This window comes from Rhinolophus ferrumequinum, chromosome 17 (assembly GCF_004115265.2).
Source record: "Rhinolophus ferrumequinum isolate MPI-CBG mRhiFer1 chromosome 17, mRhiFer1_v1.p, whole genome shotgun sequence".
In the NCBI taxonomy this organism is placed as follows: Eukaryota; Metazoa; Chordata; class Mammalia; order Chiroptera; family Rhinolophidae; genus Rhinolophus; species Rhinolophus ferrumequinum.
In genome coordinates, this window is record NC_046300.1 from 8,423,336 (window position 1) to 8,449,453 (window position 26,118).

Below are 26,118 nucleotides of genomic sequence, written 5' to 3' on the forward strand. Positions count from 1 at the left end.
TATAAGGACACAGAGGTATAAGTACAAAGATGTTCTTGCAGCATTATCTGTAGCAGCAAAAAATTGGAGGTGACCCACATGATTATCAGTGGAGAATGGTGACACATTTGTGCAGTGGTTGGGAAGGATGAGGGTAAAAGGTACAGCTGTGTATGCAAAGCATTCTGGAGGCTTGGGTTGCGCCAAGAGGGACATTACCGTGGTACCCTGAAAATATCCTGGGAGCTCCCGGGAGTTGGGCTTTGAGGGTCCCTAGGTGTACCTGTGCTTACTCTGTTCCATTCCCCTCTGCTGTAAGAGGCCGAGGCTGGGGACTGCGGAGGCCCCCTCGGGCCCCCAACTCACCCCATTTGGGAAAAAGTCACCTATGGGGAGGGAACTGTCCAGGTGCTGAGATCATACTCTGTGGATTACCAGGAAGGGCCAGGGTACCCAGGCACAGGTGGGGAATAGTGGGCTTGAAGTGGGAGAGGCAGGGTGACCTCTCTGACTGTCCTCCCTGCTTCCCTGGCAGCGAATGGTCAAGAACCTGGAGAAGGAGCTGGCACTGCTCAAGCAGGAGTTAGCCATTCATGACAGCCTGGTAAGGGGCTAGAAGAGGGATGAGGTGGCAAAATGCTAGAGGGACTGGGGTCAAGGTACCAGGGGGGCACAAGGACTAGGTGGGGAGGGGGCAGAGGGGGCAGGGTAGGTATGCTGTATGGGCAAAGGGGGGTGGGGGAGCCAGATAGGTACGGGGCCAAGTAGGCAGGGAGACTGGGGAAACAAAGATTGGGGGGACAGAGGGGCTGAGGGCGCAGGGAGGCCTGGTGGGCAGGGTTAGCAGATGGTCTGAGAACAGAGGTAGGTAACAGGAGGAGGAAGGGCAGGGGGCCAGGGGCCTGGCAGGTAGGAGTACAGGGCAGACAACACAATGGGGCAAGGTCCAGGGAGGTGGGGGAGGAGCTGTGCAAGGGGCCAATGTGGTCAGGGGTGGGGGCAGGAGTCCGGTGTCAGGATGTACCTGCCTGTCCCAGAAGGGCCTCAAGACAGGGCAGCCACCTCCCTCCCATGGGCCTCATCCTGGAGCATGCTAAAACTCAACCAGCAGAACCCCCTGGCCTGGTGGCAGGCCCCTGTTGGGCAGCCTTTCCGTCCCTCCCTGACCCAGCTGTCCCTTACTGACCGGAGCACCTGGCCTGTGAGTCAGTCTGTCTCCGCCAGGACCTGATGGTGATGGGAATGGAGCTGGCTTGGGCGGCCAGGGCCTATGGCCAGGCTCCCCACCTTGGACCTCAGAATGGCCCCTGCTGCCCCCACTCGGCCTCCAGTGCGTCAAACTCATGCACATGCTCTCTATCCTCCTTCCAGGCCAACCGCACCCATGTGAACTACGACCCCATGGATGAAATCCAGATTGCCGAGATCAACTCCCAGGTGCGGAGGTACCTGGCGGGGACGCTGGATGAGATCGACGTAAGGATTCCTTCCTTGGGGCCCCCATGCCCAGCCGACCTGTCCCAGGTGTACCCAGCTGTGCTGTGCCTGCCTTGGAACCCCACACTGAGTTGGTGCCATGGGTGTAGCGTGGGCGGTGCTGGACCCCTGACCTCAGGGTCCCTTTAGCCCGCCAAGGCCTCAGCTTCTGAATTTAGGGTTACAGGGCTGTGGGTGCCTCACACACACAGAGGGACCAGCAGCCTTGAACACACAGGAGGTGATCCATTACTGGGGGCACGAGCACGGGCTGTGGAGCCAGGCTGCCCTGGATTGAATCCCAGATTAGCTGTCTCCTTGGGAAGTGGCTTCAGCAAAATGCTCCCCTCGTGTACTTTGGTGGCCTCGCCTGTACAGTGGGGAGGGAAACTGAGCTGGGATGAACTGAGCTGCAGCACCTCAGGTGCTTGGCTGTGGTAAGTAGACTGAGGCTGTCAAAGGATGGTGGACATGCTGGTTGTCTGTAAGGAAGACCCCCCAGGGATGCTGGAGTAGGCCAGGGAGGAAGACAGCAGCCACACGGGAAAGGGCCCTCAGGGGAAAGAGCATTCTGTTTCTTCAATCAGGCCAGCACCCTTTCATCGGGGAGCTGCATGGACAGACCCCTCCCACCATGTTACTGTGGGCAGCTGGGACTTCCCAGCAGGGGCAGCCCCAGACTGACCCTTGGTCAAGGGTAATGCTTGTGGGCTGTAGAGCCAAGAGGGAGGCCGAAGGTCTTCCTCCAGGCAGAGGCATGTATGTGTCTGTACCCACAGAAAGGTTCATGACAGAACCTTCTGGAAGCAGGAAAGAGCTGAGGACAACAAATTTTATTAAAAATTTTTTTCTTATGATTTTCAAGAACTAGAGTAATTTGATTTTATAGAGATCTTCACTTAGAAAAGGTGATTTTTATAGCCTCAGTAAATACTTAGTTTGAAATCTGTTAATCAGATCGAGACAGGCTTATACTGCCACTTTGTTGAGAGTCTGTTTGCAGATGTCCTGTTCTCAAGACAGATGGTCAGTGGGTTAGCCCAGAGATCCTGGTTTCTCTGCTAACCAGGATCTCTGGCCTTGGTCCTGGGGTGCCGAGGTCTAACCTCTGCCTTGCTCTCTTCCCTCCAGGTGATTAACCTCAGACAGATCCAGGAAGTGTTCAACCAGTTCCGGGTGGTTCTGAGGTAAGGGACCCTCCCTACCTACCCGACGCCATTTTCATTTCCTGTGGTTTGGATGCAGCCCCCACGCACACCACCAAGGCCTCAGCTTCCATATTTAGGGTTACAAGGCTGTGGGTGCCCCACAGAGTGGCGTCTCTCCTGTGTGAGGAGCCAGATCAGAGTCCACGGGGCGTGCCCAGGCCCCTGGTGTCCCCGACAGTCTCTGCCCCCGAGCTCTCAGATCCTCCTGCCCTTCCCTTCCTCTGAGGGAAGGGGGAGGACAGCTGTCCATCTGAGGGCTACTCAGAGAGGACACGGTCCCTGGTGGGTGTTTTCCTGAGTTCATCAGTTGGGTCGGAGGTCTTCATGGAGTGCCAGCCCTGAGCGTGGCCAGAATAGGGCATCATGGATCCTCCCTGCTCCCCCACCCCCACCTCAGGAGGCATTGCGGTTTATTTGGGTGCACACATACCTGCAGCCTGAGTGGCTCATGCTGGGTGGTAGCACAGAAGCTGATCACGTGATTCCAAAGGGCCTGTGAGAGGCGGAGAAGCGTGGTCCCCAGGCAGGCTCACTTACAGTCCTTGCTAAAGTCATCTTGGAGCAGATGTGCCTGGCACATAGGGTGGGCCCTGCAGATTTGGGGGCTGGACGATGGGTGTGTGCACTGGGGAGTCAGGGGCGTGGAATGAGCTTGTTTTTTCTGGCCGGGTGTTTTGTCTCATGGTGAAGGCCTGGCTTGTTCACAAGGGGCCACATCCAAATAACTTCGAATCCTAGTACATACTTGGTTCTTGATCCAGAGGGTTCAGTGTGGCTCCAGATGCGAGGTATTCTCTCACTTTCTCTCCCAAGCCAACAGGAACAGGAAGTAGAGTCCAGTTTGCGCAGGAAGTACACCCTCATAGACAAAAATGACTTTGCAACCATTTCTGCTGTCCAGAAGGTAAGCAGAGTTGGCTCTTGCTGACAGCACTTGTCAGATTTTTTCATCCCCGTACCATTTAGGAGGCAACAAGTATCCTTTAAAGTGTCCATTAAAATAAATCTAGGGTTGGAACAGATAAAGGTAACACCATGAGTGTTGGGGATTAGTGTGGGGTAAACATGCAAGAGTAAACCACATATGATTCCAAGTAATCTCTAGCATTAGAGACGTGGCTAATAATGAACAGGACCAATTCCTGAAGCTGGGTTGGGAACAAGCCTTAGGATCCTTAGGGTATGGAAGAAGACCCCAGACCAGTGAGAGATGATGTGGAAAGTGGACATTGGATGGGGTAGTCAGAGACAGCTCTTTTGGGGCAAGCCTGCAGTTAGCTGCAGCGGTGGCAACCACATTGGTGTGGGCTGAGTGAACATCCCCACCTGAGCCTTTGGTCCATATACACTTGGGTCCCTCAGAGGCCCAAACCTTTCATCTAACCCTTGGCCCAGCGGCTGGCCTCTATCCAGGCAGGGCTTGTGGATGCTGACGGCCACCTAGTGGGCGAGCCTGATGGACAAGGCTTCGGATTTGGAGTCGCCTCTCTCACTACCAAAGCCGGGAAGAAAGTCAAGTCCAAGAAGACAGTGAAAGAGCAGCCCAGGTGAGCACTTCCTGCTACTTGGCCTGTTCAGCACCTGGACCTCCTTGGCTGGGGAAGGAAGGACACAAGCTGTCTCCCTCTTCCCCTGGGTATCTTAGCTACTGTGTGGGCATAATGCCTGTCACTGCTGCCAACACTAGCAACATCTGTGGGGCCCAGGCTGGAGCTGGTCACCTCCCACCCGCACAGCAACCCTATGAGATGGGAGTTCATGGCTCCGTTTTGTTGATGCGGAAATCCCCACAGAGAGGGAAGTCACTTCCAAGGTCACATGGCTGCTGAGTGGTTGAGTGGAAGTGAGAAGCTGGGCCAGCACTTGCCCTCTGATATTTTATGTGGAAATCCCACCTCCTAACAGGGTTCTGCTGTGACCCAGTTGACTGGCACTCACATTGCCTAAAAACCCCAATTCACCTTTCAGGTATGACTTTGTGGGTGCAAAGTGGGAAGAGGGTCAAGTTTCACTTATTGAGCCGTCTTCCCTGGGAGGTGCTGTGTAACGGTGGACAAGAGCACAGGCTCCAGAGGTGACACCTGGGCTCATTACTTCTCCCTGCTCTGTACTTCTTTCACGCAAAGGGTCACCTTGTGAGAGGCATGAGAGCCTCTCTGTGTCCTGTTTCCTCATCTCTAAAAGGGGAATAGCAGTAATAATAGTATCAAAGTCATTGGGGTTGTCGTGAGGACAAGTGAGTGAACACAGTCCCTGTACCTGGAAAGCACTCAACAGGAATCTGCTGTTACTGTTATTATCACTTGAAAAAGGATGTGGCCAAAGCTGATGGTAGAAAACTGTCACATGCAAGACAGGAGTTGGGTAGCAGGGGTTGCGGATGCCCCCGGCCTCCCCTTGCCTCTCCAGAGAGGCCAGTCACTCCTAGACCCTCTCTGTTCTGCCACTGGGTGATCGATGCAATCACAGATGGATCAAGGCTTGGCCCTCGCAAACTACACTTGTTGAAGAAGAAAAAAAGAAGAGGAAACAGTGAAAAGAGGAAACAGTGCGGGGGGGCATCCTCCTGTCAGTTCAGGCCTGCTCAATGTGCCTCTCTGGGAGGGAGGACCCCGCGCACCATCGCTTGGAGTGGGCAGGTGGCTACTTTCCTGGGAGCACTGATGCAGGCGGGGAGAACAGGTTGTGGACTGGTCCGAGCAACAGGGCAGACCTGTCCTGCTTTCCCATTGGTCTGCAGACAGCCCCACCCCGGGTGGGGGCTCTGCCCCTCCTTCTCAGAGATGCCTGTGTGACTAATACCTCAACAGCCATGGTACTCCTGAGAGCCTGTGGCCCACCCCACAGGTCCACATGCTTTCAAGCCTGGAGACAGCCCATTCTTTCCAGGTGTCTCCTGCCGAGACTGCTGAAGGGAGAGCTCCTTGTTCAGATAAAAGGGACCAAAATGCTCTCCTCTTCTTGCCCATCTGCAAGGCTTAGGGCCATACTCTGCCCTTTGGCCTAGGTATATGATCAAGGTAGGGGTTAAGTGGGCTGGGGCTTCTGGTGCATGAGAGCTGAAACAGGTCAGCGTGGGAGCCACCTCACTGCCCATGACTGAGTGGAGTTGGCCTACCTTCTCCTTCCAGCTCTTCAGCAAGAAAGGAAGGTGCCAGCAGCTTTGTGAGTGGCAAGGACTTAGATATTTTCACCTCCAAGACCCAGCTGACCCCATCGTCCAAGGATGGGGATGTCAAAGACATGCTTCTGCGGGACCGGGAGACCTCCACCATTGAAACTCTTCCCTCGGACTCCCCAAAGGAGGAACTACACCCCCCCAGGTGACCATCTAGCACTAGCTCCTGCGCCAGGTCATCCCAAACCAGAGTGTGATCCTCAATATGTAAAGAGCACTTGCACATAGAAGAGAAATAAAATAGGGGGGTAATAGACAAACACTAGAGGCACAATTCAAAAAGAAGAAACCTGACGGCTTACACACATCGGTCCGATCTCAGGACTCACCCAGGATACACAGTTGTACATGGAATCATCTTAGACCCTCCAAATAGCAATTATTTAAATAGTTAAATTTGCATATTTTTGAAATGAGTAATGTACCCAAATGGTACAAAATTCTCAAGGTAGAGACCCCTTCCTCCAGCCACACAATTCTTCTCCCTGGTGAGTCAGTAATTAAGTTTTTAGGAATCTATCCTGAGGAAATAATTACAGATGTGGACAGAGATTTATGCAATAGATGTCCATTGCATCATTAATTTAAAAAACTAATAAATTTTTCTTTTAAAAAAACCTTCAATAGCCAACATTAGGGAAAGGGCTTTAAGTAAATTATCTCTGCTCTTGAAATGTACAAGAATGTACATGAAGAATTTTTCCTCCAGCCTGTGAACGTTTCCAAACATTCAGAGAAGTTAAAAGAATTACACAGTGAGCCCACCTCGATTCTCTAGTTAACACGTTACTATACTTAACGTGTCCATCTTTCTCTCCCTGCATTTATATTCTTTTCTGAAGCATTTCACAGTAAGTGGCAGACAGTCCCTTCCCCTGCCCCGACACTCCTTCTCGCATCTCATTAACGAAGAGTTCTCGCAGAGTGTTTAATAGCATGAAAGCATGCATCTGTGGAAAAAGGGAATGATTCCTACAGTTGAGCTCCCATCTCGGGTAGGTGGTACCCAGGAATTCTGGCCTCCTGCTCACAAAGCCCCAGGGAAGAAAGGTGAAGTGCCTGGTAGCTCCAAGACAGCTGCCTGGTTTCTCAGTCCTCCCGCTGTGTCTTCAGGCTCAGCACCCCACCCTCTAAGTCTGTGGCCTTTGAGGACTTCAAGAACGAACGAGGCAGTGAGATCAACCGCATCTTCAAAGAAAACAAGTCCATCTTGAACGAGCGGAGGAAAAGGGCCAGCGAGACCACCCAGCGCATCAATGCCATCAAGAAGGAGATCGACATCACCAAAGAGGCACTACATTTCCAGAAGTCACTGCGGGAGAAGCAAGGTAAGTGTGATGGGAAGAGGGCCCCGGGGACTGTGGGACCTGAGTCCTCCTGCTCCAAATGGGGTAGGTAGCCTTGGGCGCTGGAGGACTGCGATGGAAGGGGGTCAGCTGGGGCTGTTGAGGTGTGACCTTCATCCCTGGGTCATCACTTGGCTCTAGTCATAGCCCTGAGGAGCCAGAGTCCTTCCCTGTCAGCCAGCCTCTTCCTGTGGGCCCCCCATTATTGCTTTATTTCAGACCCAAGTGCTGGGCCTTCCACCTAATATGTAACCTATGGAAAAAGAGGCCTTTGGCCTTGTAGAGGCTTCCGCAGGGAGATGGGTGGCTGGGTCCCGTGTGGTCTTCTCACTGCCCACAGTGGTCTGATTGGGGTGGAGGTGCTTGTCAAGACATGAGAACTGAGGAGAGAAATAAGAATGTAGATACCCGAGGGCCAAGGGGTTTACTGTCACTAAGACCATTCCGCAGGCCAAACCCTCAACCCCTGTGCTGGCCTAGCAAAGTCTTGTCTCCTAAGGTAGGTGGTGTCTCCTCAGACTCGGAAAGCAGGGATCCCTGGGTGCGGAGGGTGCTCACCTGCTTAGCCTGACCTGGTGCCCTTGTCCCAATAGGCGGCGCTGCCCACACCTGCACTGTGGGCCAAGAACCCTCCAGCTTGAGTGTGCAGAGGACCCACCTGGGAGGGCTGGGCAAGTGCAGATTCCCAGGCCCCGACCAGTGGTTCTGACTCAGGACATCAGAAGCTGTCAGGACATCTGTGGCAGGGCCCAGAAGCTGCGTTCTAATGAGTGACCATCCCAACTGTGAGGCCGACAGTTCAGAGGCCACAGTCTTGTTCACATTCCTGGCTTGGTCCCCTTGTCTTGTTCCAGACTGGGCACACCAGGTCACTGGCTTTCCCTTGCGAAATCACAATGCCATTCCTGGCCGGCCTTTCTGAGCTCACTGATCTCCTGACGCTTCTCCAGAGGTCACTTGGTTTATTCCCGCAGGTCAGGATCATCTCACTCACAGGGAGAACATTTTACTCATTTATTTCTCAGAGAGTAACTTTATTTCCAAGTTCTTGGAACCACTCTGCTCATACCCTACAGACCAATCATGACACATTATTCCAGAGGGCAAAGCCCTCCATGGGTCTGGGAAACGGGAGAAGATGTGTGATGGTGGCTCCAGACAAGCCCCATCCAGAACCTCTAAGGCGAAAGTCTTACAGGCCTTACACTGCTCTTTGAATATGCAACCCCTTATTACATATTTATGTAATTTAAATAATACGTAGGAATGCTATGCTGACATCAGTTACTCCTAAACATACCTGAAAATGGGTATTTTTTTTAAGGGTGAGACAAAGAAATAAACAATATTTTTAAATATTTAAAATTTTATCTATCAGTATCAAACATTTTTGTCCCACTGGTTGTTAAAATATCAAATAAAGTACCTTTATCTTGAAGGAACAGATCAAGTAAATTCATTTTTAAAAATACCTGCTAGGTACGTTGATTGGCAGCCTAGAAAGGTCAGCAAATTTACAACATTAATTAGTCTTTTGTGAAAGAAAAATGAGATATCATCTTAAGTTCAATTCTTTTTTTTCCTTAGAGATAATTAGAGAACCTCTGGGTAGAAACAAAAGATGTTCAAGCCCCTGCCATCTCACAGAGTCCTGTAAAGACTCTACTCTGTGAAGGGTTTGTATCAAAGTGACCCCATCAGGGACCTCCCATAGCACACAGACCAGGTCACTCTGCACTGAAGTCGAGGGACCTGGTGAGGGCGACTCTGGACCCCCCCACTCCATACCTTGTATCGGGACCCTTGCCTCTCCATGAATGGTGCCAGTGACAATTTGTCTTCCTTTTCCCCATTAAACATCATTGGAAGTGCTACCATTTTCCTCCAGCTCCTGGGGACTACCTCATGCACCCCAGCCACACACCTGTCACAGGCAGGCCTCACTCTTCAGGGTCCTGGAGCAGAAGCCCCCTACGCTGGGGGTTTAGACATGACCTTTGCCGAGCTTTCAAGGTGCTGCGGGCGGTGGGCGGCCGAGTGAGCGGCTCCACAGACCATGTTAGGTTGTCTTAACCAACACCCTCATCGAAGTGACAGACCTTCAGAGGTCCGTACGAGGAGTGGAGATGACTAAGAGCAAACTGAGGCCTCTCCTTCTGGAGCCTCTGGCAGCGACTCGGTATGGTACCCACGTCTAAGTGCCTCTAAGCAGAAGGGAGCTGGTGCATGTTCAAATCAGCAAGAAGACAATCTGAAGTGTGCGTTTACATGCACTGTTGCTAATAAGGAACGTTGCCCAAGTACCTGTGGAACTAACCAGTGATGGCATTTCATGTGTGTAACTTACAGAAAAGGTGAACGAACATCTGTATAATATTATTATTATATTATTAAAATATATATTGTTAGTGAAATACCATTGGCTGATGGGGTTTAAGATAAAATAAGTGTAGCGCATGGGCCATCTCTACCCTCCTCCACCCACCCCTTCTGTTCATCCTGGAAATGCCAGTGTGGCCACCTGGTCTGACCTCCCTCTCCCCGTGAGACATGTCCCGGGAGACTGGCCCCCGTGCTTTGCCCACGCCCAGGCCCACCCGGCCCTTTCGCTGGCCCTGGTCTCTGACCGCCTCCATCCCCCCGCAGGAGAATATGAGAACAAGGGGCTGATGATCATCGATGAGGAAGAATTCCAGCTCATCCTGAAGCTCAAGGACCTCAAGAAGCAATACCGAACTGAGTACCAGGACCTGCGCGACCTCAGGGCTGAGATCCAGTACTGCCAGCACCTGGTGGAGCAGTGTCGCCACCGCCTGCTCACAGGTGCGCCATTTGGGAAGGTTGGCTGGCCATCCAAGGTCCTGGGAGGCACAGGGCAGGGTCACCTCCTTGGTCTAGAAGTGGCTTCGGAGCTTCTCTCTGGCAGAGGCAGTTGCTGGGCAGGGGCTACAGATGTGTATTTCCAGGACTCTGTGGACAGGAGACGGAGATGGGAAAGGGTGAGACCCTGGTGTAGGAAGTGACAGGCACAAAGCAGACGGGCACACGCGGCCTTTACTGGCTTCCTCAGGGACTGCCCCACACCTCACAGTGCTGTCTCTTGCCTCACTGCAGAATTTGACGTCTGGTACAACGAGTCCTTCTTCATCCCTGAGGACGTGCAGGCGGCACTGAAGCCAGGTAGCAGCATCCGGCCGGGCATGGTCCCTGTCAGCAGGATCGTGTCTCTGGTGAGTGGCACAAGGGCAGGGCTGGAGATGATGGGTGAGCACAGGGCAGTGGGCAGTACCCCTCGTCCTCTGTTCTCTCCACCAACATGGCAGTGTACCGGCTGCACCCAGCCTTTTCCACAGCTGACCCAGGTAGGTCGGGAGCTACAGGTCTCTCCCCAGTTATCAAGAATGGAGACACAGAAAACAGCATTTACTGCTGCCACCCTCTGAGTGGCTCCCCCAGGTGGCTGTTACAGGGTATCTGAGAGGTTGTGAGCTACCTTGGGTGAGGATCCTCAAACCCAGCAAGGGGCTGCCCTGATGCCCACCACAGACCTCGTCGGGGTGAATCCTGACAACGCCAGGCTGAAGGGACGGCTGTGCTGAGTTGGGCCTCCCCTAGGGAGAAGATGACCAGGATAAGTTCAGCCAGCTGCAGCAGATGATGCTGCCCGAGGGCCCTGATTCCATCTCCTTCTACAATGCCAAAGTGAAGACAGAACAGAAGGTAATGCGGGTTCATGTCTCCAGGAAGGCGGGGCCTCAGGGACCTCAATACTGGGACCCAGGATCACACTCCCCACGTTAGAGAGGTGGAGGAGGACAATGCCAGCCGCGGGAGAGCCAGCATCACCAGTTAGTGGGTATCTTCTGCCAGCTCCGGAGTCCTGGGACTGGGCTGGACATACAGGGGTCCCACAGAGCACGGCCAGGCCCGGATGGCTGGTGAGTGCGAAGCCAGCCGTGTGAACCATCCCTTTGTGCAGCGCATCCACACTGTATGAACGACCACCCGTCAGTCACTGAGCAGTGTCTTGTTATCAGAGTGACTGTCATGATATTGCAGTGCTGATGTTCAAGTCAGCCTTATTTTACTTAATAATGGCCCCAGCGTGAAAGAGCGGTGATGCTGGCAATTTGGGTGTGCCAAAGAGAAGCCGTGAAGTGCTTCCCTTAAGTGAAAAGGTGCGTATGGATATAGGGTTCAGTACTGTCAGTGCTTTTAGGCATCCACTGGGGGTGCTGGAATGTTTCCCCTGTGGATAAGGGGGGCTAAGACTTCAACATTATGTGTTTTGGGGGAACACAAACATTCAGTCTGTAACAGGAGGCATGTGATACTGCTTTGTACCACTGTCGGTGAGGTTCATTTCGATCAATCGGTTAAGGTCATCCTATATTTTGAATAAGAGGATGAAAAGGTCTTTGGCTTTAGAGAAAGAGTTTCAAAAATATTATTGCTTATTATAAATGAACCAAAATGATTTGCATGGTTACCACCATGAATTCTCTCTTGATGTTCCAGACAAACCTTGTATTTTCTTTAATTACTTTCAATGTCTCAGACAAACTATTTGACAGGGGAGTCTTACATTTCTGCAGGTCAATATATTCTCCCACGATCCCCCAGTCTCTAGTAGAACTCTCTTCATTGGACATTTCTTTTATGTTTGAGACATGCCCATGCACAAACTTTTTATGCAGATGCTGTACTTGAACCATTCTTTTTTATATTTATTTAAACCTTTCATATATATTATTATATATGAAATATGTAGGATCAGCTTTTTCACGGTCAAAATATTTCCTGTGTTGCTGAATCTCTCTCATGGTGGCTTCTATCCGTGTGTGTTTCAATCACAACTTCAGGGGCGGCCGGATGGCTCAGCTGGTTAGAGTGCAAGCTCTTAACAACAGGGTTGCCAGTTCGATTCCCACATGGGCCAGTGGGCTGCACCCTCCACAACTAGATTGAAGACAATGAGCTGCGGCTGAGCTGCCAGAGGGGCGGCCGGATGGCTCAGTTGCTTAGAGCACAAGCTCTCAACAACAAGGTTGCCGGTTCAATTCCCTCATGGGATGGTGGGCTGTGCCCCCTGCAACTAAAGACTGAAAACAGAAAAAAAACAAAACAAAAATGGTGACTGGACTTGGAGCTGAGCTGTGCCTTCCACAACTAAATTAAAGGACAACGACTTGACTTGGAGCTGATGGGCCCTGGAAAAATACACTGTTCCCCAACATTCCCCAATAAAATTTTTTTTTTAAAAATCACAACTTTATATTTGATTGAACCTAAGGTTTAGGAGTCCTGAGTGCATCCGCTGAAATTACTTTCCTCTTAAAAGGGTTTGCACTTGCTTTTGCGGTTAGCCTGGGGTATTACCTACCCAGGACCATTTTAACCTCCTTCAAGAATTCCAAATTGTGAAGGGATTAATATCCAGAATATATAGAGAACTCCTAAAACTCAACAACCCCAAAACAAAACCCAATTCAAAAAATGGGCAAAGGACTTGAATAGACATTTCTCTAAAGAAGATATACAAGTGGACAATAAACACATGAATCGATGCTCAACATGACAAATCACTAGGGAAAAGCACGTCAGAACGAGGAAACCTCTCACCCAGTAGGATGACTACTATCAAAGAAGGACAAATGACAGGTGTTGGTGAGGGTGTGGAATAACTGGACCCTTGCGCACTGATGGTAGGAATGTAAAATGGTACAGCCATTAAGTGAAATAAGCCAGTCACAAAAGACAAATGCTATATGATTCCACTCATGAGACACTTAGAGTAGTCAAAATCATAGAGACAGAAAGTAGAATGGCGGTTACACGGGGCTGGGCGTAGGAAGAATGGGAAGTAATGGATGCAGTTTTAGATTAATGAGATGAAAAGAGTTATAGGGATCGATGGTTGCACATTATGGAATTATTTAATACCACTGAACTGTACACTTAAAAATGGTTAGTGGGGCCGGCCCGGTGGCTCAAGCAGTTAGAGCTCTATGCTTCTAACTCTGAAGGCTGCCGGTTAGATTCCCACATGGGCCAGTGGGCTCTCAACCACAAGGTTGCCAGTTCAATTCCTCAAGTCCCGCAAGGGATGGTGGGCTCCACCCCCTGTAACTAAGATTGAACACGACACCTTGAGCTGAGCTGCCGCTGAGCTCCCGAATGGCTTAGTTGGTTGGAGTGCGTCCTCTCAACTACAAGGTTGCCGGTCCCGCAAGGGATGGAGGGCTGTGCCCCCTGCAACTAGAAAAAGGCAACTGGCCCTGGAGCTGAGCTGCGCCCTCCACAACTAAGACTGAAAGGACAACAACTTGAAGCTGAAAGGCACCCTCCATAACTAAGATTGAAAGAACAACAACTTGACTTGGAAAACAGGCCTGGAAGTACACACTGTTCCCCAATAAAGCTTAATAAAAAAAAATTAAAAAAATGGTTAAGATGGTAAGTTTTGTGGTATGTGTATTTTACCACAATAAAACAATTGGGGGGAAAAAAGAATTTCAGCTTCAGTTCCCCAACTTTGTGGGGAATCTAGTATTCATCTCCCTATTCTAAGTTGGTTTTAGCATTTGCTTACTCACTGCCCACTGTTTGTTTCACTTCTTCCATCTGCTTTCTGGGAACCTAGCAGTGCATTAAATGGGTAGCATTCGTCAACATCTAATTGATTTGCAGAGGGAGGGCCCTTCAGAGCACATGGGCGCCCACCCCCCTGGAGACAGAACCCTCTTCTTTTCTTTTTGAACTTAATTCTTGTCAGAAACTTTCAAGTGGACCCTTGAAACATGCATGTCTCCTTTTAAACATGCCTGTCACACTGTTTTAAAAGTTTTACACACTTTCTTTAGGATGAAACAATGAAAGGGATTGAATAGAACATCATTTCTCACACAGTTGGGCTGGTCAGAGGGAATCCTTGTCCCAAAACTGTGATGTTTGCAGGAAGGATGATGGAGTGTGGCTTCTGAGCCCATGTCATGTCCGTACCGCCTCATCAATTCCTGTTTTCTCTGTTTTCTGTGTCCAGCACAACTACCTGAAAACCACAATGGGCCTCCAGCAGGCACGTAGAAAGTAGGGATTCAGTGCCAGTGCCTGGAAGGACAAGCTGCCAGCGACTCCTGCCTGCTCTGGTGGAGCTGCTGCACCACCTGCGCAGAGTCCCAACCAGTCTGCCTGAGGCTGGAGCGCAACCCAGAGAACACACAATGGCCGGCCTGCAGGAGGAGCAGTCTCACAGGACACCCTTGCTTATCTTCACAGGGAACTTTTGGTTTTAATTCGCTGTCTTATATACAAGGACAAGATAAAATAACGCTGTAGTCTGCACTTTTAGTATTTATCCGAGAACCGTATTTCTTTTCTGGGAGGATGTCTTCCCTATGTACAGGTGGGCTCAGGACTGAGTCTCCAGCGGGAAAGTGGAAAAGTGGCTCAGCCAGGCTCGGCCTGGCAGGTGTCTGTCCCAGGGTCAGACTCCTTTTCTGTATGGACGTCCTGGGGGTGAGCGGGGTCTGAGGAGCCCTGGTTCTCACTTCTCGGCTCCCTCCGACCGCAGGTTCTCTCAGAGTATCTTCTCTCTGTTCTGAGCCGGTGAGGGCAGGAGGCCCTCCTAACGGCACCCAGGAGAGGACCGGGTCTGGGTGGAAATGGCTGAAAGGCAGATTTTATCTCACAGTAGGAAGAGGCTTGGAATGAGGAGTCCGACCGAGAGGTCAGCATGGAGAGTCCCCGGGGGAGGCTGTGGCAAGGAGGCTGCAGAACCTGGCCTGGCTGGAAGGCTGAACGGATGGCATCTGTCCGGTTAAAGACCCTGTGATTCTGTGCTTAGCCCATCAACGAGCACATAGAGAGCGGTTCTGCTGAGGAGAGAAAACAGAAAGGCTTTCCTTCAGGTCTTGGCCCTCACTCCTGTCCAGCCCCTTTCCCTTTCACTGACTGACACTTAATGGTTCTGAAACACCTTTCAGAGATTCCTATCGTGCCAAGTCTTCCCATGGCAGCTTCGAAGTCTCCTGACTTGAGTCCCCTCGGTGACACACGGGGTCTGTCACTGACCAGTACTAATGGTGTGCATACAGCCCTGTTGGTCATTCCTCATGTTTCCTTTGATTGTGGCCAAGCAGGCAGGTCTGCCCAGGCTCTGCTCACCTTCCCAGCTATTAGAGGCCTTAGGAACAGAGTTCTGTTTCTTTCCCTGTTTTGCTGCCCTTGCCCTTACCAGGACTTGTTTGGGGTTCCTGCATCTTTGGGGCATCTCAGGAAACAGGACACACATAGCACATAGGGGGTACATCATCTCATTGGGGCCACAGGAAGCAGCCATTTGTGGCATTACCAATCCCCCTTCCCTTCATTCCCCATCACTGGTTGGAATCATGTAGCTTGTCGGACGTCCCTCCATAAAATTCCTGGACAGCCAGTCCTGGGGTCTGCTGGCAATGGCAGTTGGTAACATTTGTCTCTAGCTCATTTGTCACCACGTAGGCCTCTTTGGTCAGTTCTGGCACCAACTGAAACAAGTAATCATCAGTGTGGGCAGAGCCACCGGAATAAGCCAGGAGGGTGCTCAGTAGATCACCCGCACACAAACTCGACAGGAGCAGATGTTTCCAACATGACATGGAGCTAGAGGGCATCTTGTCCACTCAAATGGGCTTGTGCTAGAAAATAGTTTCTGCTCAGCTAACCTGACCATCAAAATCACCCCTGAAGGGACTTCCAATTCCATCCATGTGTCAGGTAAATAACCTGAAAACACTCCTTCTACAAACAGAGATGCTGGTTAAAGTATAACATTCTTTAAATGCAAAGCTAAATTTGCAGGAAAGAAAGGGAACTGCCAAGAGCTGAAAAGCCGCAAACCAGAGTGGTCAGCATGCGAACTGGTGTGGCTGCTAGGGATGGGGAGAGAAGGTGTGTGAGTGAGTGCTGCTCGAGTGTTACTGTTCACATGCTTGTAAGTCTAGGAAATGAGACTTTGGCCCGTGCCCCATAGGAAGCTGGAAATGGGACCCCCTGCATAAAGCTGGCACCCTGAAGGCTTCATCTTTGATGAAGAGGTGAATTAGGAAAAGTTCCCCCACTGGCATGGAGAAATATCATAACAAGGGGACTTTCCCCAGGGATCAGGGGGAACAGGTCCTGTGAGAATTTGAAATCATGCACAGGTTTTGGATTCAATTTTACACTGTGTGGTCCAGGAACCACCAGGCTGAGGAATTAGCATAAAAATTAGCCCTAGGCTGAAACACCTAGTAGAATCAAATAAAAAAAAAAATGCTTACATGCCCTTTACCCAGCAATGCAGCATCTCACAAAGCCCTAGTAAACATGAGCTCCAAAGATGAAACACACATACAACCCTCCCACACACACTCACACACACACGCACACGTGAGCATGTGCACAGGCGCGTGCAGAAATAACCTGCCGTGGTAGCGGGACAATGAAAGCAGGATCAGACCTGTAAGAACTTCAGATAACAAATTATTATACAATATTTTTATGTTTTAAAGACAAAAGTGGGATTAAAAAATATGATAAAGGCTATCAAAATAGATTGCAGATGTTTTAAAAAGCAGAATTTCTAGGAATGAAGAAAAAGTAAGTCTAAAAGTTAAAATGGACTAGAAACAGTGAAAAATAGAATGAAAGACCCAGATGTTGGACCTAAAGAAATTGCCTGGAATTGCAGTATAGAGGGATGAAGAGATAGAAAAGTGAAAGATAAGAGACATGGTGTACAGAACGAGAAGATACAGGACACATCTCATCACAAATCCAGAGGAGATAATAGGGAGATCATTCTCTTGGTGATCTCATCTGTGGCTTTAAACATCATCCACGTGCGGACTCTAAATTTTATATATCCAGCCTGAACTGTTCTGAAGTCTAATCCTGTACAGCCAACTGCTAACTTGTTATCTCCACTTGAATTATCTATTAAGACATCTACAAATCCATGTGTTTAAAACTCAATGCCTAATTGCCCCCCAAACATGCTCCACCCACAGCCTCCTTTTTCTCAGCCCAATTGCTCAGGCTAAAATTCTTAGTTTTGTACTTCACTCCTCAGTTCTTCTCACACCCACGTCACATCTGTCAAATTCAGTGGACTTTACTTTTTTATTATATTAAAAATCTACTCACCACTTCTACTGCCCCTACCCTGAGCTCTTGCCTGGATATTGCAACAGCTTCCTAACTGTGTCCTTGCTTCCTCCCTTGCTTTCTTATAGTCTATTTCCAGAACAGAAGCCTGGTTGATCCTTTTTAAATACAAGTTAGATCACATCACACTTCTTCTCAAACTTTTAATGGCTCATATTTCTCTCAGAGTGAAACCAAAATCCTTAAACCAGCATACAAGGCCCTATTATCTTGCGTCCTGTAACTTTAATCTTTTCAGTCTTCCCCTTTCACATTCTGCTCTGTCCACATGGGCCTCCTTACTATTCTCAAACATTCCAGACATCTCCTGCCTCAGGACCTTTGCACTGGCTGTTCCCACTGTCTGAACTATTCTTCCTCCAGATGTCCACATGGCTAACTCCCTCACTTCAAGTCATTGCTTAAATGGCAGATGCTGTCATGCCTTGACTATAGTCCCTTGCACTTGCCATTCCTGCTTATGGCTTCCTCCTGAAAGAACCTGCAACTTTCTATATAAAGGCTTTTCAACCATAGGTGCTTGCTTATCTACTACAAAGTGGGCCCAAACGCCAAGGAGTTAACACTTTCAAGAGCAATGCTTAACCGATGAGTCAGTGGATGAGTACCTCAACCTGCTCTCCCTTAAGTGGGACAACTCTGAGTCACATTCTGCACTATTTCCTGGGACTTCCCAGCATGAATGAAAATTCACATATACATAAATGGAACCAAAGTGGGGAAAAAAGAGTTGCTATATTAAGTTAGTGGGACTGTCAGTGAAATAACATAAAAATTTAATATATATATATATATATATATATTTAATTTATTGGGGTGACAGTTGTTAGTAAAATTACATAGATTTCAGGTGTACAATTCTGTATTACATCATCTATAAATCCCATTGTGTGTAAGTTTAAACCAATATGGCACCCAAGGTTTCTTTCTAAAGTTCTGAGATTCAAGGTAGGACAAAAAGCTCTGGATAGTTCTCCCTGTCTTCCACGATCTTTAATCTGAAGGGCTCAGATACCTCTGTTGCTATTTGCTCTGGTGTTGTACAGAGGTTCCAATTCACTTGCCCTACCACTCAGGCGCAGGGAGTCTCACTCTGAATTTGATTGTTGGATAGCAGGTTGCACTTTTCTGAGGCAATACGAAATAGGATAGAGCACAGGGGTTGGGCCAAGTCATCCAAGTTTAAATCAGGACTCCCTATCATACTGGCATGGGACATTGGGCAAGTCGTCCAATTTCCCTGCCTTCCTTTCTCAATGTGTAAATTAATTAATCCTGGGTCTCTGTGAAATGAAGGAATTAATGTATATCTAGTGCACAGCAGGGCCTCAACAAACTGAAAGTGCCATGACAGTAATAATAATAATAATTATAATAATAATAATATCAATGTGCCCAACATTACATCTGATAGATGGTGAGCAAACACACATACGCACACACCAACCAAAGTGGATTTTGGATTTGAAAAGGCAGCATTCAGACTGGCATTACCTCTCTCCAATTAATCCTGACTGTGATGGCTTTTTAAAACCAATCCAAAAGTTGACAGTAGAAGTATCTGCTAAAAATATACCCAGTGCCATCCTGGGCAGTGTGACTGCAGGTCCAGTGTCTCGGGTCAAGGAAGTGGTAGACCCACTGCACACCACGTCTTCCGGGCTGCACTTGGAACTTCCTGCTGGAGGCCGGAGGCAGTGTTTTAAGTGCACAGACTCCCCAGGGGAGTGTGACTGGCATCACAAGAGCCTCTGAAACACTCTGTCAGGCATGGAATAATCACAGAAACTAGGGACATTCCATCTGAGACATGAGGTCCAATGGGGGAGATTTTCTGTTATTTTGGGAGGAAAAAAACGGGACAAGTTTTCTGCCCTGGAATGGTGCAAACTGGGCTCCCAGGCCCTGGAGGAAGCAAGTGGTGTCCAGACTGCCCCCGTCAAGTTCCACGTGAGAGACACCCTCAAAGGAAGGGTGGTCTTGTGGCCTCGAGGTTCCTTCTAAATCTAAATGCCTTGATTCTATAAAAGTAGTGGTGGAAAAGTTATTTAACATATCCGTTGAAAATTATGTCATGTACATAGATATTCACACATTCCGGAGATGCCAAAAAAATGTATACACATGACTTGTATTCACCTTTTGTTATAGGTATATATTGAGTATTACAATTTTAATATAGTTTTTTCCTTTCTTAAAATGTATATACATTTTTTGGCACCCTCTGTATTAATGAATAAGAAAGATTAAAAAGTCAAAAGTAGTTGTTTCTGAGTGAAACAAAGTGATTCTTTTCCCCTTTAAAAATGTTTATTTATTTTTTCTCTATCAAATATCAATTGCTTTTATTAACGAAAATAACATATAATTTAGAAAGAATATTTTTTATTAAGAAAACCTATCTATGGGCAGACGAAAGACATTTCTACCAGCTCAGCTTTCCAACAATAAAGATAGATGGTAGTGGTGGTGGCGGCAGCACTGGTGTCCAAATCCAAGAAAGATTTTATACCTGAAACATGAGTTTACTCAAGCCTGACATGAAACAGGATCTAATAAATCACCAGTGGATGGCTGGATGTTAGTGAGAGGGACGTCTAATGGTACTTAGTGTTCCCATTTCTTTAAATCTTTTCATCTAAATTTGTTACCTTCTGCTTGAATACGCTAATATTAGTAAAGATGTTGTATAATTAGCTCCTGTTCTAGAGCTCATGGTCTCCTGCCAATATCACTCTCTTGAACAGCTTCAGAAGCAGAAGATGGATTAAGAGCCCTTCCCTTGGTCAGCAATCCGGCAATCCTGGGGGCCTGTGATTTTAGGTCAAGTCTCCCTGCCCCCGCCACCCCCCAACCACACACATATACTAAGGCAAATCATGAATCCAAGGGCAAAGAGGATAAAGATTATTACCTCAATCCTTATAAGATCAGATTCTAAATAAACTGAGAAAGAAAAACCACGTGTTATGTACATACAAAGAAAAAAAAGTCAATAAAGAAAAAGGAGGTGCAGGTTTGAATTCTGACATAGCTGTTCCTTTCCCTGGCTGAATATTATAATCATCTGGGGTGGTTTTAGAAAATTCTGATGCCTAGACCAATTAAATCAGAGCCTCTGGGACGTGGGGTATCAGTATTTTCTAAAAGCTCCCCAAGTGATTCTAATGTGTAGACTGAGTTGATACCCCCTGGCAGAAGGAAACATGGACATTTATTTGTTTTCCACCTTTGGTATGCTTTTGTGTACCTGCTTAATATGGTGATAAATCATTGATTAATCTTATTTAGCAACTATTTAATATCACACACTCTCTTGGAAACAAGCACAGAAGCTTCTCTACTGATTAATTTTCACAAACTTCCATGGTTTCTGATTATAAATATCTGAATATTCAAAGGTAATATTTGTGCACTTGTTATGTTTGACATGCTCTGCAGTCAGGATTGGGAGACATTGTGACAGATGCTCAATAAACATTTAAATAAATGGGAGTGGTGAATAGATGGGTGGGAGGGTGGGCGGAGTTAGACCAGGGAGGGATTTTCAACCTTGGCATTATTGACATTTTAAGTCAGATAATTCTTTGTTGTAGGGGGCTGCCTGTGTGCTGTAGGATGTTTAGCAGCATCTTTGGCCTTTATCCCCTGGATGCCAGAAGCATCATGTCACCCAGTTGTGACAGCTAAAAAATGTTTCCAGACATTTCCAAATGTTCCCTACAGGCAAAATTGCCCATTAAGAACCACAGTGGTAGATTAATGAATGGGAAGGTGAATGGATTCATGGATGGATGGATGGATGGATGTTTAGATAGAAGGATGGATGGAGGAACAGATGATTAGATAGAAGGATAGATAAATGATTGAGTGGATGGGTAATTGCTGAATGGAGGGCTGAATGGGTGCTGAGTGGGTGGGTGAATGAAAGAAGTTTGGGTGGTTGGATGGGGTAGATTAATGCATAAGTAGATGGATGGGTGAATGGAAAGATTGATGAATGGCTAAGTGAATGGGTCAATGGGCAAATTGATAGGTGGGTGGAAAGATGGATGGATGAATGATCAGTCTCATAAACCTAACTGAATGTCTTTGTTCCTAAGGTTTTTACTCTGAGGACATTCTTTGCTCTTTGTCCATACAATAGCATAGCACAGAGAGTAAATATTTGACACACAAAGTAGTTGGAAGTCTAGAGAAGGGCTGAATTTGAAATTTCAGACATTGACAGTATTCTCCAAGGTAAAACTGAATTCTCAAGTCTGACCTAGAATTGGTAAATATAACTGACATAAAATAAAACTGATGACGGCTAAAACTGCACATGGTAAACTGTTACTGACTAAAAAGTGACAAAAGATTCAAATCTTCATTACAACATCAAGACAGAAAAATGTAACCCAAGAAAATTTGCTTTAATAGAAATGAAGGGCAAAATAAAACATTGACAAAAGCTATAATCAGGTACATTTTCAAAGATTCAAATATTTTCTAAATAAAATGTACTAGTAAAAATAATCTCAATAAAATAATTTTAAAATATTTTAATTTTTTCAAATTATGTTTCAAACACAATTGAAATAAAAAAATGAATAAGTAGTGGTAATATGTAGAAAACTTACAGATTAAACAGCTTTAATGGAGTCTATGCAAGAAAATGTTTTCTCAATTGAATTTACAATTGTTGGTATAACTCTGATTAAAATATTTGTATTTTCCGAGTTAAAACATCTGCTTGGTTAAAAAATAATAATAGGGATCAAAAGTTTTTCTAGGTAAAATCCAGCTATTGTCCAGATATGTTGGGCTTGATGTTCAGAAACAGCCAGCTGGGAGATGTTTTTGTGGGTCACTATTTTTCCAGCTGCTTAGGCTTTTCTTTTCTTTCTTTCTTTGTTTCTTTCTTTGTTTCTTTCTTTGTTTCTTTCTTTGTTTCTTTCTTTGTTTCTTTCTTTGTTTCTTTCTCTCTCTCTCTCTCTCTCTCTCTCTCTCTCTCTTTCTTTTTCTTTCTCTCTCTCTCTCTCTCTCTCTCTCTCTCTCTCTTTCTTTCTTTCTTCCTTTTTCTTTCTTTCTTCTTTTTTTTTAAATGAAAATATAGCTCATAAAGATTTATAGAAGAAAGGTATCCAGAGTGGTGTGCCCACAGTGTAGGGAAAAATTGTAAAAGACTTTGAAATGCACTAAAAGATGACTGAGTGTATTCAACAGACAACAAGGTGGTTGGTATCTAGCTGACCCTTCCTGGTAATAGCATTTTAAAGGCATTCTGACCTTTCATTGTCTTTGAGCTATTTTACTGCTCTGTAGATTGTAGATAATGATAGAAATGCAAATTAATTGTCCATAAACATGCAAATTATGTTCCCCCTTCTAACCCCTTCCAGGAAAAAGCTAGTTTTACACCTATTTGTAAATTAATTTCAGCATTACTGATCTATATCAGTGTGGTACTTGAAATTCTCATTTTAACTGGTTGTAACATCTTACCAAAGCCCAATGCCCTCATTGAGTTAACTAAAATCTTTGACACAGGTTCATTTTATCTGTATGACAGTCATGATTATAATTTCTTTGAACACTTCTCCATTTACAACAGATAAATGATCTTGGAGAAAGAATCAATTGGCTCATGTTTTCATCTTTGTTTGTTTTTTAAGATTTTATTGGGGTGGGGGAACAGGACTTTATTGGGGAACAGTATGTACTTTCAGGACTTTTTTCCAAGTCAAGTTGTTGTCCCTTCAGTCTGAGTTGTGGAGGGTGCCGTTCAGCTTCAAGTTGTTGTCCTCTCAGTCTTAGTTGTGGAGGGCGCAGCTCAGCTCCAGGTCCAGTTGCCATTGCTATTTGCAGGGGGCGCAGCCCACCATCCCTTGTGGGACTAAAGGAGTTGAACCTGCAACCTCCGTGGTTGAGAGGACGCGCTCCAACCAACTGAGCCATCCGGGAGGCAGCTCAGCTCAAGGTGCCGTGTTCAATTTTAGTTGCAGGGGGCGCTGCCCACCATCCCTTGTGGGACTCGAGGCGTTGAACCAGCAAACTTGTGGTTGAGAGCCCATTGGCCCATGTGGGAATCGAACTGGCAGCCTTCAGAGGTAGGAGCAAGGAGCTCCAACCGCCTGGGCCACAGGGCCGGCTCTTTCATGATTTTTGGAGGACAATTAGGCAGTTATCTCCAGAGCCTAAAAAAAATGAATATACTGGTATATACTTATACATTAATACATACTTGTTGGATAAAAATTTCGCAATACCTTTAAAATGTAATTGTACATACCAAAGGCGTACCATAAACACATTTTGTTCAAATGCAAATTTTAATTACTATCATTTTGTTTTAAAATTATTATTACAGGCATACCTAGTTTTATTGCACTTTGCTTTATTACGCTTCACAGGTATTGCATTTTTATAAATTGAAGGTTTGTGGCCACAAAGCATCAACTCTGTCAGCATCAATTTTTCAATAGCATTTTCTCACTTTGTGTCCCTGTGTTACATTTTGGTAATTCTTGCAATATTTCAAATTTTTTCATTACTAATATATTTGTTATAGTGATCTGTGATCAGTGATCTGTGATGTTACTATTGCAATTGTTTTGGGGCAGCATGAACTGTGCTTTTATAAGACAGTGAACTTAACTGATAAATGTTGTGTGTGTCTGACTGTTCCTTGGACCAGCTGTTTCCCCACGTCATCTGTTCAAGAGCTTCTCTATTCCCTGAGACACAATAATATTGAAATTAGGCCAATAAACAACTCTACAATGGCCTCTAAGTGTTCAAGGGAAGAGGCACATGTGTCTCACTTTAAATCAAAAGCTAGAAATCATTAAGCTTAGTGAAGAATGCATGTTGAAAGCCAAGACAGTCGGAATGCTAGGCCTCTTGTACCAATTAGCCAAGTTGTGAATGCAAAGGAAAAGTTCTTGAATGGAACTAAAAGTGCGATTCCAGTAAACACACAAATGATAAGAAAATGAAACAGCCTTTTTGCTGATGTGGAGAAAGTTTTAGTGGTCAGGATAGAAGATCAAATTAGCCACAACATTCCCTTAAGCCAAAGCCTAATCCAGAGCAAGGCCCTAATTCTCTTCAGTTCTATGAAGCCTAAGAGAGGTGAGAAAGCTGCAGAAGAAAAGTCTGAAGTTACCAGAGGTTAGTTCATGAGGTTTAAGGAAAGAAGGCACCTCCATAACATAAAAGTGTGAGGTGAATCAGCAATCCTTGGCCTTCCTAGTCGTGTCTCTTTTATGTTTTGATTGTGCATTTCCCTTGTGGGCTACCCATTTATTTTGCTGTATTCTATCAACCAATTCTATAGCTTGCTGCATTTCTTTCATTAGGATAGTTATGCCTATTTTGCTTCTGAGAGTTAAGTGCTGTCGCCTGACTTCCATTATTTTGGCCCTATGCGGAAGCCTGGTTAGCCTTATCCTACAAAGACCAACCACCACTAAGCTTTTCCTTGATGCTGCTAGTGCCTCTCTCACAAGTACATCCTCGACTTCTTTGATATGTGGAGTGTCCTCTGGGTTCTCCCACGGAACAGAGTCCATGTAGAGAGGGCTTGAGAGAACGGTCAATGGATTAAAGACAAGTGGATTTAACACAAGATGGAAGTGTACTCCATGTGATAAGGAGAGAACAGGCACAAACCCCACAGTCCCAAAGGCAAAGTCTCCTGACTGAAACAGGAAAGTACATCCTTCCAGGGCTTTCCCTGTGGACTGAGCTGACCACAGGGCAGCATTAGGACAATTTTAGGTTGTCATTAAGTGGCTGATAGGAGTATCCAAGGGTCATAACCAGTCTCAGACTAAGACTCCATTGGATGAATCAGAAATTTTTGATGATTCTTCTGCTTATACTCTAATGAGGTCAATCTATCAATTGTCTTAGGTTCAACTACTTAAGAAGGAAGGCAATACTGAAAATGGAATCACAATTGCCACTTGAAATTGATGAACTGAAAGAAAGTAACTCCGAGAGACCCTGTGGTTTGTTTACTTGGACCATCCACCCCTGAACACATGGCGTCTAGCTCAGAGCCTCTTCACATCATGCGGTCTCTTCATGCGCAGGAAGCTGTTCTAGGACGCGTCTCCAGAGCCAAAATGGCCACGCCTCGTCCAATTCTGTTCTTTGCGCTCCACCTCCTGTGTGACACTGGATGCTTACCTGACACCACTGCCTGCAGGCTAGATCTCTCTCCCTCTAGTGGATTCTGTGGGGCTCCATCACACCCCCTCCCCAGAACCAATGCACCCACCCTTCAGCTGCCGGAAATATTAGCTTATGAGTTTATGGATACACCTTTCACTAGAAACCGCCCTCAGCTACAGGGAATTGCCGGTCCAGGCTATGCCCCCTCCCAGGGCCAGCCCAGAGCCGGCTGACGTGGAGATATAAAAGCCCGCTCTCCGTCTCACAATTTGAATCAACTCTGAGGGGCTACCCCAGCTCCAGATCTGCTTGTGGGATTATCAGAGGCCTCATCTGCAACTTCAGGGGTGTCGCTTCTTCCTCTGCCCAGTTCTGCCTTCCCCACCCGCTTACAGTTGTGTCTACTGAGCACGTTCTCTAACGTTTGTTGGACAAACTCTCTGCAGCTCACAGTGTGTTTCAAGGGAAGCCAATTGAAGAGATCCTCCTGGAAGTCAGGCCTGTGCTTGCTGTAGCACCACAGAAAACAAGCAAACCCATCGACCCACCAAGAGGTGCGGGGCTGTGTTCAACCAGCACT

The 26,118-nt window shown here is 47.0% G+C and overlaps 1 protein-coding gene across 12 annotated transcripts in view; it reads left to right on the plus strand.

The window, feature by feature from the left end:
- The window catches only part of KIF9 (kinesin family member 9), a 41,021-nt gene extending 25,987 nt beyond the window's left edge, over positions 1-15,034 (plus strand). For 4 of the 12 annotated variants that reach the window (XM_033131541.1, XM_033131540.1, XM_033131538.1 and 1 more), the window contains 11 exons: positions 515-583; positions 1,351-1,455; positions 2,587-2,642; positions 3,477-3,567; positions 4,059-4,210; positions 5,795-5,986; positions 6,955-7,169; positions 9,834-10,010; positions 10,302-10,417; positions 10,803-10,907; positions 14,230-15,030. In XM_033131541.1, coding sequence (XP_032987432.1) covers positions 515-583; positions 1,351-1,455; positions 2,587-2,642; positions 3,477-3,567; positions 4,059-4,210; positions 5,795-5,986; positions 6,955-7,169; positions 9,834-10,010; positions 10,302-10,417; positions 10,803-10,907; positions 14,230-14,280 — 1,329 coding nt within the window. In that variant the 3' untranslated portion in view covers positions 14,281-15,030. The other 8 variants (XM_033131539.1, XM_033131535.1, XM_033131536.1 and 5 more) reach the window with 8 other exon arrangements.
- The last annotated feature ends 11,084 nt before the right edge of the window (positions 15,035-26,118 follow it).